At 38.9% G+C, this 16,956-nt stretch overlaps 1 protein-coding gene across 8 annotated transcripts in view; it reads right to left on the bottom strand.

The window, feature by feature from the left end:
- The window catches only part of GRIA4 (glutamate ionotropic receptor AMPA type subunit 4), a 441,346-nt gene that overhangs the window by 115,566 nt on the left and 308,824 nt on the right, over positions 1 to 16,956 (bottom strand). For all 8 annotated transcript variants that reach the window (XM_053594958.1, XM_053594959.1, XM_053594956.1 and 5 more), the window contains one exon: positions 127 to 311. In XM_053594958.1, coding sequence (XP_053450933.1) covers positions 127 to 311 — 185 coding nt within the window. The remainder of the gene's footprint in view (positions 1 to 126; positions 312 to 16,956) is intronic.

Here is a 16,956-nt window from a genome sequence, read left to right as displayed (position 1 = left end):
TTCCCAAATCTCAAACTACAAACCAAAAGGCTGGGAGAAGATGTTCAGAGGAACAAGTCCACCAAAGGTCAACTTTTTTCTGTGGAAGGTATAGCTTAATATTATAATATAAAATCCAGGACTTACCTGTTCTAATATGTTTTGAAGTCTCTCTATTTCACAGTCTATTACAAATTTCTTTTCTTGTCTTCTATCAAGTTCTTCTAGAAGTTGCCTGTAGCTGACATCATTAAAGTTTTCCACACATATGGCGCTGACGTGCCAGCCATTTTGTCCTGCTTTTTCCATAATAGCTTGGAGTATCGAGTATCCTATTGGGGGGAAAAAAGTTACTAAAAATATGTTTTTACTCCCCTTTAGTGATTTACACAGGCACCAGGCCTACAGCAACATTTTTATGTTCCAAAATATACATGGAATACTTAGAAACTTAAAAATCTGAGTGGCTATTTCTGAATCGTTGTTCTTACTTTCAAAAACTCAAGGCAACAAAATCTCTGAAAATACTGATGAAATGAAGCAGCACCAGTATACTCTGTGTAGGCTCCCACAGTGCCTTCATTTACTGAAGAATATTGTATTGCACTTTCTAGACACATTTTTGGTGGGATAAAGCAAAGACCAAATGCACTGCATCTGCAGTCTGTAACAATTTCATGAACACTTTTTGTTATTTTACTCACTAGACAGAACTCATTTCCAACAGCTGTTTTGACTCTCCTCTTCAGCAAGGTAGTAACAACATTTTTGGTTCCCTTCCCACAGAAGGGAAGATGTAAAGGAAACAGCACAGCAGCATGTATGGGTACCGTGGACCCGTGATGGTGAGACCTGGTGTGGTGACGTGAACTGATGTACACTGTGTGGCACTATCTGACTCTTCCTCTCTTGGCGGGAATGGTACGGACTGAGGGTGAGGTGAACAGTCACCAAGTGACACATGGGCACTCATGCTCAAGGTTTGGTAGTGAAGAAAGACATTCAAATAACCAAATGCAACTTATTTCTAAAGGGTAATGACAGCAGCATACAAGGTAAAATGTTGGCCTAAATGAAGGCTTGTTAAATCTATCTAGATGGAATAAGGAAAAATACCCCCCAAAAGAAACAACTTAAATTTGGTCTTGGAGGTTGAGGCGATGGCTGCAAGACTGCGGGAGGGGTGAGTGTTTAGTAGGAGACAGTCTGTTTATTGGAGGAGAGAAATGGGGGAGGGGCCCCACTCTGTCCTTGATGTGAGTGTCTCTGCCTGTGGAAGGCAAGTCAGCTGGTGCCAGCATCTGGGTTGAGGACAGGGCTGTGCCCTGGCATCCCAGCACCTGCCTGTGTCTTCACGCTGACACTGTCTTAAATCTTCCTACTTTACCCACCTATGACATTTGAATCATAATGTGAGAGAAGAAAAGAAAAAAATCAGATTCTTTGAATCTATAAGTAGCCCTTACACAAGGATTTGTTAGAGTCGGAGCCTGTTAAGCAGCTAGTTTTTAATTTATGGTTTAGCATAAGCAAAATATTCTAGTCATCTGTAAGAAAATCTAACACTTATATGAGTTCTTTCTACAGCAACTGCTTGAAGCTTCTCCCTCCTTTGGTCCTGGAGTCAGAATAGAAGGCGGGGTGGATTCAAAGGAGGGTTTAAAGTGAACAAAGAGCCCTTGTGAGATAAGAGCGTCTTGTTCTGTCTTTTGACTGGTATGCGAATCTCACAGATTCAGGAATTGTGAGTTTTAGGTGTATTCTCTCCAAGAGTTTCAAACATTGCTGATGCTCCGTTTCTATCAGCAAATGGACGTGATGGTGAGATCACGTTTGAAATATAAATCCCCTGGTCCCCTGCAGAATGAAATGCTGTGGCAGTCAGGATTCATTTTTGTCTAAATGAAAAAAAAATTCCCAAAGAGGAAGAAAGAGGGCATGTTAATTACCATATAATTATTTGGTGTATCTATGGTTCCATTTGGTCTTTCCTTTTGTAATGTGTGCCAGTAATTATCTTTATAATCTTACCTAGATCCCCTCCACCCTAAAACCCAAGACCCTTTCCCTTGCTTCCTATTGGGTGCATATGTAACAGGAGACTATGAAACCTTTCTTAACGGATGTCCTCATCCTCATGCCCCGTTTATTTTGTTACTGGGGCTGCTCTCTGACGGTAACTGAGGCAATGTTCCTTTTATTCATTTTTGACACCTATAAACATGTTCTTCGACTTGAGATGAATGCTTTTAAAAATACCAACTGACATCTTACTTTTCCTTTTTCTCTTTTTATTTGTCATCGTACCAAAATATTCTAAGGTATGTTTTTGTTTGATTGAGCATTGTAAAAACTGTAGCTATCAGCCACATACATCAAAGCAGTCTTTCTGCTCCCAGGGATTAATTCATAGTTTGGCACAGTTCTCTAAGCATTGCTATTTTTTTTTTTTTTTTGGCATCACGTGGCTGTCAGCCTTCACGTTGCTGCGAGGATCCATGTTGTTATTCTCCTGCTGATGTGACTTTTACAGAACGTAGAGCCACACACTTTCTGATGAAATGTTCATATGTTCTCATTTATGTTACGAAATAGGAAGGTTTACACCAAAGAAACAAAATTATAATTCAAATTCGTCATTTCATTACCTGATTTTTGGATTTACAAATGGCACTAGAATCGAAATAAGACAGAACCCCAAGACACAATTTTAGTTGAATTGGTCAAAGAAAATTGGTCATCTAAAAAAGCCCCATTAATCATAGTCAGAAATAAATGCCATTTTTTCAGTGCAGTGTCAAGAACATGCTGCAAACTTAGACTCTTTTATAAGCTGTGTTTTATTTTAATATACTCTCTTATCATTCATTGCTACTTAGATATGTACGTTTTATTTGTTTATCAGGATAGCTGAGAATATATTGTAACTAGGAGAAAATATTGCTGTGGAATCTATTATTATGTAACTTAGTTGTTATGTAAACTAAAAAATTGCAAGTCAAGACGTACTCTTTCTATATCTGACTATGATTTGTATCTCCTAGTTAATAGAAAATATGTAATAAAATATTGTTGCCAAAATATAAATACTGCAGCTTTGGGTGAATAGCACATAATAGAAAATTCACTACTTTAGAGAATATTTTTAATTATGTTTCTACTCTAAAAAGCTGTATAACATTTTAATTCAGTATAACTTACTGAAAACCTAATATATCCAACACTAAAAAAGGTATCTCAAGGTAAACAAAGACATGATTTTGTCTTTATAAGTGACTTACTATCTAGCAAAACTTTTAGGTAAAATATCCATTATGTAAAATACACAGCATTGCATAAATAGCTTCAAAGAAATCAAAATAATTTTTTAGAGTACTAGGGAGAGCATATGATGAACGTAACAGTTAACTGGATTACAGTAAGTAATTAGAGGCTTTTTCAAGTTATTAAAGGACATTACCAATTGCACATAAAATGTTTGTGTTATTTTATCCTGTAATGATATTACCGATTATGTTAAGCAGAACAATACTGAGCTAAGTAGTCCTGAGCTACTGCGTCCTTCTCCGTCATCACTTTTTATATCATCCAAGGATAACGACCTATTTTGGGTGAGTATCACCTCAGAGATGTCACTGCTAGCAACACAGGCTGGGCTCATTTATCTGTTGCTCTGTTTTCGACAGCAATTTAACCATCTGTACACAGAGCAGCAGAAAGAGAAGCAGCAGAAGAAATTTATGCCCGGGAGGAGGTAATCGTCAAAAGAAAGGAGTCATCCACCTGCCATAAAGAAAACTCCACATGGATAAGGACTAAACATGCCCATTGTGCTTTTCAGTGAGAAGCTCAGTGGGGTACTCACAATGAGCAGGGTCCATGGTCAGTGGAATGCCAGATATAGAAGTCATACACTTCAGAGGAGTGAGAAATTGAAAAGAAAGTGGGCAGAGATGAGAGGGCAGAAATTACGAAGGAATATTATTGGGGTAATGAAGTAATGAGATGAAGGCTATGCCATTTTGATGAATATGGGATAGAGAAATGTCTGGAAACTGGTTTGGGAAGGAGAGGACTGGGTCCATCCCATGGTGGTGGCAGTGGGGTTTATTAAGCCAGAAAGGGCAGTGACAGGGGGAAAAAGCAGGGGGTTCACTTGCTCAAATTAAAGCCTTTTTAATCTTACAAATTGCCATGCAGGGACTTGCTTCTATACCATGAATTTCTGTGGTCCCAAACTAGTAAATTTGAGGACAAAGGTACGTGTGTGTGAGTCCATCTCATGCTGCGTGTTGACTTGAGCCTGAGAGAGAAATAAGATTTTGTAATCCTCACTGCCTTTAACAACACATGCTGAAACTGTAGAGCCATTTTAGCAACCATTTAGTTTGGATTTTTTCCAAAGCAGCTTAGTACTAAAATAACACATTCAAAGGCCACAGTCTGAACCCCAAGGTCTGAGCACACAGAGAGGGTAACCAACATTGTAGCTTGGCTAAAATTATCTGCAGCTGTGCCTATAGCATTTATTTATGCCATAGTTTAAGAAGGGCACACGGAAAATAAGCCAAGACTTTCCCACGTACAGAGCTCGAAGCTGTACATGTGAGCCGGAGATAAGGTAGAAGGTCCGGAGTTTTCCCTTTTCTACAAACACTCAAGGGTCAAAGTACGAAACCCATCTTTGGAAATGGCTGAAGACGACCATTTTTGAAGGTCCTCATCATTTGGGGTCCTGGATTTCCCCTAAAGCCTCCTGTGTTTTCTGATAACAATATTATAGTCTGTCCCACTTAGTTCAGGTGATAGCGTGCAAAGAAATTTGTTATTTTAAATCCTTACAGGTGAAACACTCTGATAGAGTCTGTAAGTTGTTCACAGCTATCAATTCTCTCCTTCATCCAAAACAAAGACATTTTAACCTAGACATGTGGATTGTCACAATAAATCATTTTCTTGACTTCCCTTTTGTGACTAAGTTATGGCCAATAGGTTGTAAGTAGAAAGGTTCTGTGGAAGCTTCAGGAAACTTTCCTTAAAGCACTGTCTGAGCCCACTTGACCTTTCACCTTGTGGCCAAATTTGAATTCCACCCTCTGGTCAGGAAGTTGAGGCTGTGAATGATGGAATGACCGGGTAGAAGGAAGCTGGGTCTCTGACTTAATGAAATGGCGTCTGGCTCCCTCATCACCTACCCAGACTTTTAAATGAGAGAAATAAAACCATTATCTTGTTCTAGCCATTAATATGGCTTAAATGGTTTTCCAACAGCTGCAGTGGAACCTAATCCTGATTAATATGGGCATATAACAAGTATTCTCAACTATTTGGGTTACTCAAGGCGCTAAATACCTGTTCTAAGAGGCATGTCCAGTCACTCTTTTCTCTTATTTCTCTTCAGTTTTTCAATTTATATGTTCATTTGATTACAAGGCAACTGGATTGATCTTTGTAAAAAGAAATCCTAATTATGGCACTTCCTTGTACACATCCTCCAATGTTTTCCTGTTCTTTTAATGATACATATTAACAGCTGGTTATACTTGTCCTCTTTCTGCCTCTCCACTGTTTTTCTTGCTATCTACCTTCCAGCAGTACTGGCTGTCTCAGATCTATCACTTGGCACTGTGCAGTTCCACCCCAGGGCCTTTGCACAGGCTGTGTTCCACATTCTGTCACTCCCTTTAAAAGGCTGTTCACTGCCTCTTTTGCCATCTATTCATCTTTCAGATGCTGTGTCGAGCATTACACACTTCCTGACTAAATCACTTTCCCCTGAAATAAACTCTCACAGCTTTCTGTACATTTCTGTACAGCGAGACTTTCATCATAGTTTCTAATTATATACTTGAATGATGACCAAATCCAGGTCTTTTCCCTTTAGTGTAATGTAGACTCCATGAAGGGAAGGGCTATTCCAGTGCTCATTGTCTAGTCCAGCAGATGCTCAGGGAAGAGTTGTTGGAAAGTGTGAATAGACTAGTGGGCAGCTCATCAAGAGAAATCTGGTGTGAAAAGGCTCAGAGATGAAAAGGAAAGTGGTGGAAGGAAGGGGGTGTGTGTGGAGAACTGGGGGGGCCTGTGGAAAGAGCTTCTCAGAGTGGAGAAAGGGGCAAGGGGGACATGTCGCGAGGGCTTTCTCCATCATTGTAAGGAATTGAGACTTTATTCCCTAGAAACTTAACGAAGAAAGTAACAAAACAGAATGTTTCTTAGAGTGATACTTATAGCAAAGTATGAGAAGTATGACAGATGTGGGTAACAGAAAGGGGAAGGCCCTGCAGGAAGTGGCACTGTGGTAATCTGGGTGAGAGGTGATGAGGGCTGGATTGGGGGGCAGAATAAATCGACTTGGTCATTGATGAAACTAAGGGATGAAGAGAAGAAGGATTGAGCATGACCATCCACGGTTCTGCTGGTGGTCATCCTTCTCTGTGTCCAGATGGAACGCAAGGTCTTTTGGATCTCCAGAGGAAGCATGGATTTTCTATTTGGATTTCAGGTATCTGATGAAAAGAATCCTTGCAGCCAACTCCATCATCACCCAAAGCAGGAATATAGATTCTGACACAAATTTGAGAAATACATTTTTCTCTTTTGCTATAGACATAAATTACTCCAGAGACTATTTTTGAATATTCCTTATGAATACAATGGATCTTTTTTCAAGTTTAACTGCCAAATTTTTTTTAACTCCTTACACTGTGGGCTTTTATCAACATCCTTTTATAATATTACATAAGGCGATCTGTTTTTATTTAAGCAAGGCATTCTCGAAAAATTTGTATAATTTTAAACCCAAATAATAAAAGATTAATTTCTTAATGAGAATTAATATAATTTCTATACAGTTATCACTTACTCATAAAGTGAGATTTTATCTTTCTCTATTTTTATATATATTTTGTATATCATGCTATATATAATTTATCCTTCTGATTTTATTCTTTTTTTATATAATACTATCTAAAGTTCACAATTCAAACTTAGAGAAATCCAGCCACTGTATTATCATGAAGGAATTAAAATATGCATTTGTGAATTAACAGGCATCCAATAATGTCTTTGTCTCATACTAAGCATTCAAAGTGCTTAAGAGATAATTTTGAACATCAAACCTATTCAACATGCCAATATTTTTGGAAAACCATATTAAGGAAAAGAATAGATCCCTTCAGGGGGAATTTGACTGCAGGGAGAATGCCTTGGACTGTGGCTTGGTCCTTAGAGAGTGGGGAAGGTTTAACAGGTAGGGATGGGGAGGAGGGAACCTGCAGACTGCTCCATAGGTGATTAATAGTTGACCGTTCACAGAGCAGTTTGCTGCAGTGGAGATTTATAAACCCATTATGTTCATCAGCATTTTACAGTATAATCAGACCTCATAACCCAGGAATCATCCCCATCACACCAGTGGAGAACCAGACACGGGAGAGTTTACGTGACACATTGGAACTAAACTCTACTAAGAGGCAGAGCTTAGACTGAATTAAACTGAGCTCCTCTCTTCTTCAGTCTAGAAATTTTCCATCACCCTGGAGTACGCAGGGAGGGCCGAAGATTAAAGGAGCAAGAACGGGCGAGGCTGCGGGAGGAGGACTTCCAGATTAGTTTCTTTCATTCTCTGTATAAACAACTCTTTTATTTCAGCATATTTTGCAAGTGCTACCTTGTAGATAGATCAGAAATCCTCCAGTTTCTCGTACCTCCACCCAGGCGCCTCTTTCTCAGCTTGCTCCCTTCGCCAGGCTCAGGGCGCAGCTGTGCTACCCAAGCCTCTCAGGGAAGCTGCTCACAACAGTCCAGGTCCAAACTCGGCAGTGACTTTCCCCTCGGTCCCACTGGGCTCCGGTCTCTGACCCCATCTACTGCGCCCCACATACACCCACCGGACGTGCCCTCTCTCTGGGAGAGCTCTGCCGCAGGGAGTGGCCTGCGGGACCCTCTCTGCGAAAACTCCCCCCGGGGGGTGGCCTACGGAACCCTCTCTGGAAGCGCTCCGTGCTGGGGTGGCCCGCGGGACCCTTTCAGGGAGCGCTCCCCTGCGGGGCTGTCCCCAGCCTGGGTTTTTACTCACTGCAGTCTGTGCTAGGCTGCTGGATCTAAACTTTCAGCCCAGTCCTCCCTGCATCTCCGGTTCCCTTTCCTTGTGTTACTTTCTCCCCACACTCGTGGCCAACTGCCGTGCTCTGCATTTCACTCGCTTGTCCTGTTTAATTTTGTTCGTGGAAGTTTGTTAGAGACTTTATCGGTTTTGTCCACTGGGCCTAGAAGAAGAATGGATGGCACCTTAGAAGCCCCTCAAATACTTTTGAATAATTAAATATTTAAAGTTTAGAAATTATTCCGTTGATAACCGTGAAACATTGAAATCCTTGGAGCACGGAAAAGACATAAAACTGCTTTCATAATGTTCGCTGGACACAGTAGAAATAATGAATCAGAGTAGAAAGACGGGGAACGCCACCAGGAGAGACTGCCAGAATTAATACGGGTGCAATGCAACGGCTCTTCTTAACACACAGTGATCCCCCAGAAATGCGGAGAGGAGAGTGGCAATTGCTTGCTGTTGTCTAAGTTCTATACTTGTTCTCTCATTCAGTGTAAGAGCCAGGAGATTTTTCAGGGTCAGGTGCAGCCGTATGTAACTGCCATTTCTGTTGATCAAAGATAGGGTGGTGCCTGTGGCTCAGTGGGTAGGGCACCAGACCCATATACCAAGGGTGGCGGGTAACCACGCCCCACTCAAAATAAATAAAGAAGAAAAAAAGATGGTCCAATACCAGCATGTCTTATTGTGCAACCTAGAGATAGTTTTGAATGATTATTAAGTGGGATGATTACGTTATCATCTACTTCACTTCTATAAAATATACATTTAGACCCCAAAAGAACCCAGCCAGTAAAACTCCCACACTGGGGCCCCTGGAGGTCACAAGTTGCAGGTGCCCAGAGCCTTGCAAACCTCAGCTGCTAAATCTTTAGAAATGCCGTAGTTTCTGAAAATTACCGCAGATTTCATTACCAATATTCTAACAACTATCTTAAGTCATTCACAAAAACGAAAATAAGCTTCAGAAAACTCAGAATTGATGTTAAGTGTGAAATCCATTTGAGAACAGAACTCCATTCTAAATGATTCAAACAGAAATACTTATGGTACACAAAAACAGATCCCCAGCTAACACTAGAAAGTTGGCACGTTGGCTGAGGAGGTAAGGTCGCCAGTGGTTTATGTATAATTGTGGTTCTTCCAAAACCATTTTATTGTGCCCTGTGATGTTTTGAGTCCAACACATATCATTAATTAATCATGAAAGCAATCACCAGCAACATAACAGAAAACAGAAGTGTCACACAACATATTAAATATCAGTTTGTCATATTCACGTGCCAAGCTATGTATTGTAAATAATATTAATTTGGATCTGGCTTTCATACACAAAGTCCAAACCAGTCATTTGCTTGATTTGAAAGTGATATTTTAAAATGTTACTTTTGTTTTTTCCTTGGAACAACAGTAGCAGTACATAATTTTCTTGTGATGATTCTGGTGAAAGGATTTGCATACAATTACAGAGACAATTTCTGTGCCTAGCAGGAACAGACCCAGGATGAAGTAAGTATTCACCATTTGATTAGCTTAATTTTTATATCCCATTGGGGCCAGCTTGATTCCAAGAACTAATTGTAAACTCGTGTCAGTGGCTGCCAGTGAATACATGTGATTACTCACTATTAAATTTCTTTAGTGGGGAAAGGACACTGAGGTGATTACAAAATACAGAGTGATTTCTTTAATAGTATGCCAGGTGACCAATGGTGAACCTGGTGGTGGACTCAGCTGCAAAAGCTGTTTTTCTCATTTCAACTCTGTGGTTCTGAGGCAGGTCATTTAAACTCCTTAATTTCCTTTTGACTTTCTATGTAATGAAGATGATTAACGTAAACTTTTATTAGTCATGATAATTTTTTTCTATACCTTTAAATAAAAATCAGCATTTTCCATGGTAGAAGTAATTAAGAATGCTGTTGTCCATGTAAGGGAACTACATCGTGGATTCTGGATGGGGGGGGAATTTCTTCTTACAACTTCAGGAGAATCATAATTTATAACTCAACATCCCACGCTCCTCATAAAGAAAAAAAAACACCAAATATAGCTCTTATTCTTTTTTTTTAAAAAACTTCAGTAAATTTAGGGGGTAACAAAAACACAGTGTTTTTTGTTACATGGATAAACTCCATCATGCTGAAGCCAGAGCTCTCAATGTGCACAGTGTACCCACAGGTAGATTTTTATACCTCACCCACCTCACACTTGTTCTCCTGCTTAGTTTTTTATGTCCATCGTACCACTCTGTGCCCATATATATCCCTCACTTAGCTCCCTCTTATAATGAGAACATATGGTATTTGTTTTTCTATTCCTGAGATACTTTGTTTAGGATAATGGCCTCCAGTTTCATCCAAGTTACTGCAAAAGGTATTTCATTCTTTTTGTGGCTGAGTATACACCATGGTCAGTATATACCACATTTTCTTTATTCATTCATCAGCCAATGGGCACTTGGGTTGATTCCACGTCTTTGCGATTGTGAATTGTGCTGTGATACACATTCGAGTATAGGTGCATTTTGATAAAATGAGTTATTTTCCTTCCGGGAGATGCCCAGTAGAGACTGATGGATGGAATGGTAGGTGTACTGTTACGTCTTTGAGGAATATTGCTTCCCACAGTGGCTGTAGTAGTCTCCATTCTCACCTAACAGTGTCCATGTACAAACATTCTTTTTTCACTGCATCTGCACTAGGTATTATTTTTTGACTTTTGGATAATGTCCATTTTGACAGGAGTAAGGAGGAATCTCATTATGGTTTTAATTTGACTTTCCCTGATAAGTGGGGATTTTTCCTTTTTTTCATATTTTGTTGTCCATTTGTCTACCTTCCTTTGAATAAATCTGTTGATGTTTTTGCCACTTTTTGATTACGTTTATCTTTCTGGTGTTTCAGTTCATTGTATTATAGATTCTGAATGTCAGCCCTTTGTCAGATGTATGGTCTGTGAATAATTTCTCCCCTTCTATGGGTTGTTTATTTACTCTGTTTCCTATGCAGAAACATTTTAGTTTAATTATTTATTTTTATTTTATTTTATTTTATTTTTTTGCAGTTTTTGGCCGGGGCTGGGTTTGAACCTGCCACCTCTGGCATATGGGGCAGGTGTTCTTCTCCTTTGAGCCACAGGCGCTGCCCCGACATTGGCATTTTAATGGGAATTGTGTTAATATGTAAATCACTTTGGGCAGTAGGAACATTTTGATAATGTCAGTTCTACCAGTCTATGAGCACGGGATGTTTTTCCATTTCTTTGCATCATCTGTGATTGTTTTGGTGTTTTCTAGTTTTCCTTATGGAGATTTTTCACTTCCTTGGTTCAGTATATTTCTAGGTATTTTATTTTCTTTGCAGCTATTATAAATGGTGTTGAGTTCTTGATTTGACCCGCTACTTTACCAGTTTAAGTATATAGAAACAGTACTGATTTGTGTACATTGATTTTATAAGCTGAGAATTTACTGAATTAATTGATCAACTCTAGGAGTCTTGTGATGAAGTCTTTAGAGTTTTCCAGATATATGATCCTATCACTGGGAAACAGGAATAATCTGACTTTCTCTTTCGCAGTTTGGATGCCCTTTCTTTCTTTTTCTTACCTTACTGCTGTAGCTATATTGCCAGTACAAGGTTGAATAGATGCTGGTGAACAGACTTATTTTCTTCCAGTTTTTAGGAGAAATGCCTTTAAGTTTTCCCCATTAGTATGATGTTGACTGTGGGCTTGTTATACATAGTTTTATTACTTTCAGGTTCTTCAATCTATGCTTAGGTTACTGAGGGTTTTTATCATGAAGAAGTGCCAGTTTTATAGAATGCTTTATCTGCAACTATTGAAATGATCATATGGTCTTTCATTATAATTCTGTTTGTATGGTGAATGATATTTATTGATTTACTTATGTTGGACCACCCTTGCATCCCTGGGATGAAATCCACTTGATCATGGTGAATTGTCTTTCTAATGTGCTGCTGAATTCAAGTTGATTAGTATTTTGTTGAGAATTTTTGCATCTATATTCATGATAGATAATGAGCTGTAGTTTTTTTACTCTCATGTCCTTTCCTGGTTTTGGTGTCAGGGTGATACTGGCTTCACAGAATAAGTTAAGACAGGATTTCCATCTTCTTGATGCTATAGAACAGTTACAGTAGAATAGGTACCAGTTATTGGTAGAATTTGGCTGAATCTTTCTGGTCCAAGGATTTTGGGGGATATTTTTAATTGCTATTTCAATCTTGTTATTTGTTCTTTGATCTTTTCAGTATTTCTAATTCTTAATGAATCAAGCTTTGGTGGTTGTTTGTTTCCACAATTCCATATATTTCCTCTAGATTTTGTAGTTTGTGTGTGTAGAGTCTTTTATATTACAGTGGTCTCAGATAGTATTTTGTATTTCTGTGGTATCAGTTGTAATGCCTCTGTATTCATTTCTGATTGAGCTTATTTGAAATCTTGCCCTTCCATTTCTAGTTAATCTATAGATTTTGTTTACCTTTTCAAAGAACCAACTTTTTGTTTCTTTTTTTTGTACTTTTATTTCTTTATTTTTTTGTTTGTTTCTATTTCACTTAGTTCTGCTCCAAACTTCGCTATTTCTTTTTTTCTGATAGCTTTTAGTTTGTTTTTTTCTTCTTTTTCTAGTTCCTTGAGGTGTGAAATTATGTTGTTAATTTGTGATCTTTCTGTGTGTATATATATATATATGTGTATATATATATATATATTGTTTTTTTTTTTTTTGAGGGTGAGTTTCATGTTGTCATCCTGGATAGAGTGCTGTAGCATCATAGCTCACAGCAATCTCAAACTCTTGGGCTCAAGTGATTCTCTTATCTCAGCCTCCCAAGTAGCCACAATGCCTGGCTATTTTTAGAGACAGGATCTCACTCTTGCCCAGACTGGGCTAGAGCTCCTGAGCTCAGGCAGTCCACCTGCCTTGGTCTCTTAGAGTGCTAGGAGTACACGCATCAGCCACCATGCCCAGCTATCTTTCTGTATGTTTAATCTTAGTTTTTAACTCTGTGAACTCCTCCTTAACACTGCTTTTTCTGTGTCTCATAGATTTTGGAAGCTTGTATCATCTTTGATTTTTAGTTCAAAAAAAGCTTTTGATTTTTATTTTAATTTCATGATTGATTCAAGAATTATTCAACAGAAGGTTTAATTTCTATGAGTTTGTACAGATTTGAGAGTTCCTAGGTTAGGTGCATATATATTTAGGATGTTATATGTTCTTGTTGAATTGCTCCTTTTATTGTTATATAATAACAGTCTGTCCTTTTTTTTTTTTTAACCACCGTTGATTTAAAGTCCATTTTATCTGATATGAGAATTGTACTCCTCTTTGATTTTAATTTCCATTTGTGTGGATATTTTTTTCCATCCCTCACAGGGGTGTCCTTTTGGCTTTTCTGTACCACACTGAAAGAAGAAGAGGCATTTTGGGCCACACATCGAATACATAAACACTAACAAAAGCTGATGAGCAAAAATTAAAAAAAAAGAGCCTATGCATAATTCTGTGCATAATTTTCATATCTACCACCACAGATAAGCAAAAATGCCCTTACATAATCTGCATGCAACCTGAGCCACAGGTTGGACACACCTGGATGAGTTTCTTGGAAACAGCATGCATTTGGATTGGTTTTCATCCATTCAGCCTATCTACCAAATTTTTCTGTGTATAATTCATACCTTTTTACCCAAATTTTTGAGGGAAAAATAAGGATACACATTATACATATGTGGTAGTATTAATTCTGTATCTATATGAATGTTTTAAATTCTTACATTTATGCTTATGAATTAAAGGTGTAATTCTAAAAAGCAATAACAATAGCTGTATGCAAAATAATACCCTAGAAAAATGTAATGGGGTACTTAAATGTTGAACTTACAACAAACTTGTAATGAAAGCCTTTTCAGGGTGGCACCCATAGCTCAGTAAGTAGGGTGCTGGCCACATACACCGAGGCTAGCAGGTTTGAACCTGGCCCAGGACAGCTAAAACAACAATGACAACTGCAACAACAACAAAATAGCTGGGCATTGTGGCGGATGCCTGTAGTCCCAGCTACTTGGTAGGCTGAGGCAAGAGAATCTCTTAAGGCTTAAGGCTTAAGCCCAAGAGTTTGAGGTTGCTGTGAGCTGGATGCCATGGCACTCTACCTAGAGTGACAGCTTGAGACTGTCTAAAAGCCTCAGCCAGCAAAGAGGGATGTATTTCTCTTCATATACTTTAGGCAAGAGCTCGTAATTTAGCTGGTATTTTTACAGACCTAAAAATGGCACCTAAATATGAACACATAAAAATTTGAATTAAAAAATTCAAATGAAAGATTTTTTCCTGAAAGTTTTGGCCAAAAACCTGGGTGTGCATTATACACAGAAATGCATTATATGTGGCAAAATAAAGTATACATGTATCTTTTGTGTGCAGCGTTCAGACTATTCACATAAAATAGTGGTATTGATATGGAAGACACTGTTCTGTTCATCATGTTGAAAGGTATCTAGTTGCTTTGTTTTATCCCTTCTGTTACTGTTTTATGAACCTTTGGGTGTCTTTACAATGGTGGTATCAATTCTGTTCCATGTATAAAGCACGTTTATACATTTCTTGTGGGCCAGGTCTAGTGGTGACAACCTCCCTTAATGTTTGCTTTTCTGACAAGACTTTATTTCTTCTTCATTCATGAAACTTAGTTTTATAGGATATAAAATTCTTGGCTGACAATTATTCTGTTTAAGAAGACTAAGCATGGGACACCAACCTCTACTGTTCTGGCTTATAATTCTCTGTGGAAAGTCTGCTGTTCTGTTTCTTTTGTAAGTTGTTGCCCTCATCTTAACGCTTGCAGGACTTTCTCCTTGGCTGACTGCAGCCCAACTGATGATTATTACTTGTTTGATAATTATCCTGTAGCTGGATGCCTATGAATGTCTAATCTCTAGTGATACCAGGGAAGTTTACTTCACATGTTCCCTCACATAGGTTTTCCATGCCTTCTGCTTTTGTTCTTGTTCCTCAGGGATACGTATGATTTATACATCAGTTCACTTACCATAGTCTCATATTTCTTGAGTGATGATTGTTCATTCTTCTTTATTCTTTTTTTCTATATGTTTGACTGGGTTATTCCAAAATTCTTATTTTCAAGTTCTGAAATTCTTTCTTCTTTTTGGTCTGGTTTCTTTTTAAAGTTTGTTAAAACTTTATACTGTATTTTAAAATCCCTGAAATAACTAATTTCATTAAGTTCTGTTATATCTTTTCTTACATTATCTCTTTCACTAATGAAAATTAGTAAATTTTTCTTTCATGTCTTAAACTTTTTTTGGGTTTCTTTGTTTTGGTTTTCAACTTTTTCATCAATCTCATTGATCTTACTTGCCATCCATATTCATAATTTTATATATGACATTTTGATGATTTCTTTTTGGTTGTATTCCATTGTTGAAGAATAACTATGACCCTTAGGGGTGTTGATAAGTCTTGTTTTTCATTGTGCTAGAGTTCTTACATTGGTTCCTTCTCATCTGAAACCTCTCAGCTCAAGAAATATAGGTTTGTGGTGCACCTGTTTTCTCTGCTGGACTTCTCCTACTCAATGAAATGAGGTAGAGGTCCCTGGAAGGCTCACTCAAGTCCTACTCTGGAAGACTGGCCTGGTAAGAGAGGGGCAGATGAACTGTGAATATTTAACACTGTTGTTGTTCTGCTCTCACATCTCGCTTGTGACTGTCTTGGGTGATTGCTCCACCTCCACCTACTTCCATCAAATGGTAGTGATTGCCCTCCACAGTAACATGAGTACTGCCATGCCCAGGTTCACAGGTGGTGAAGATTGTTGGCCTGCATTGGCTTGAGTGCTGTCCTACTTAGATTTACAGGCAGCTGTGTGACAGCCTATGCAGACTCGCGCACAACCCTCCCCATCTATGGGTGGCAGTATTTGTTAGTCCACGATGACCAGAGTGTTCATCCCCACTCAGTTCCCCTGGCAGGGGTGGAGGCATAAGCTCCTGCCCATGGGACACATGAGAGTGTGTGGTCTACCTGCTTCCTCCCCAGCCTGGCAGGGAGGCAATAGCAACAGATAGAACCTCTGGCTAGATGCAGTGCTCTGGGTCTCTAAATGGCATCAGCCACAGTGCCCAGGGTTCACACACCAGTGCACCCCACTGTGTCTTCTCTCTGGAGCAACACTGCCACAGTCCCCAGTCAGCTCCCTACATCAGTCCTGAGGCCTTCCCAGGTGTAGGGTCCCTCCCATAGCTTAGATACCAGTGCCTGTCAGAAAAGTGTGGAGCCTCGAGATTCTCTCTTCTGTCCCTTCCTCACGCGTGGGCACTTACCCTGTGTAACTCTATTTGCACAATGTGAGTCACCTCTCTACTTTCTCCTTCAGTTTGGGAGCCTCCCATCACCTCTTTGGATTCCCAATACTCTCTCTTACAAAACAGATATGGAGGTGAATATCTTCTTGCCACTTTAAGTCCTCTCTGTGAGAGCAGAACTTGTATGTTGCCTTACTATGAATTCCATATTTGGCTATTAAACATTTACTTTAGGCAGGAACCTAAGTGATTCACTTCAGGCAAAAACGTAAGCATTTCCCTAAGACTTTGCACTTTCTTTCATCTTCAACTCAATCTGATCCTGATATTTCTTCTGGATATTAGATTTAGGATATTTCATAAGCAATTACCTGCTTATTCCTTCAGTCACTTCTCAATCAGTGAACATTTTTTGAGTGTCTCCTATGTGGCAGGCTACTGCTCTGCCGTGGTGATTTTCAACTGGTGTGCCATGAAAATTTTTAGAGATCATTAATTAAATTATTTTC

This window comes from Nycticebus coucang, chromosome 6 (genome assembly GCF_027406575.1).
Source record: "Nycticebus coucang isolate mNycCou1 chromosome 6, mNycCou1.pri, whole genome shotgun sequence".
NCBI lineage: Eukaryota > Metazoa > Chordata > Mammalia > Primates > Lorisidae > Nycticebus > Nycticebus coucang.
This window is presented reverse-complemented; position numbering and strand designations above follow the sequence as displayed.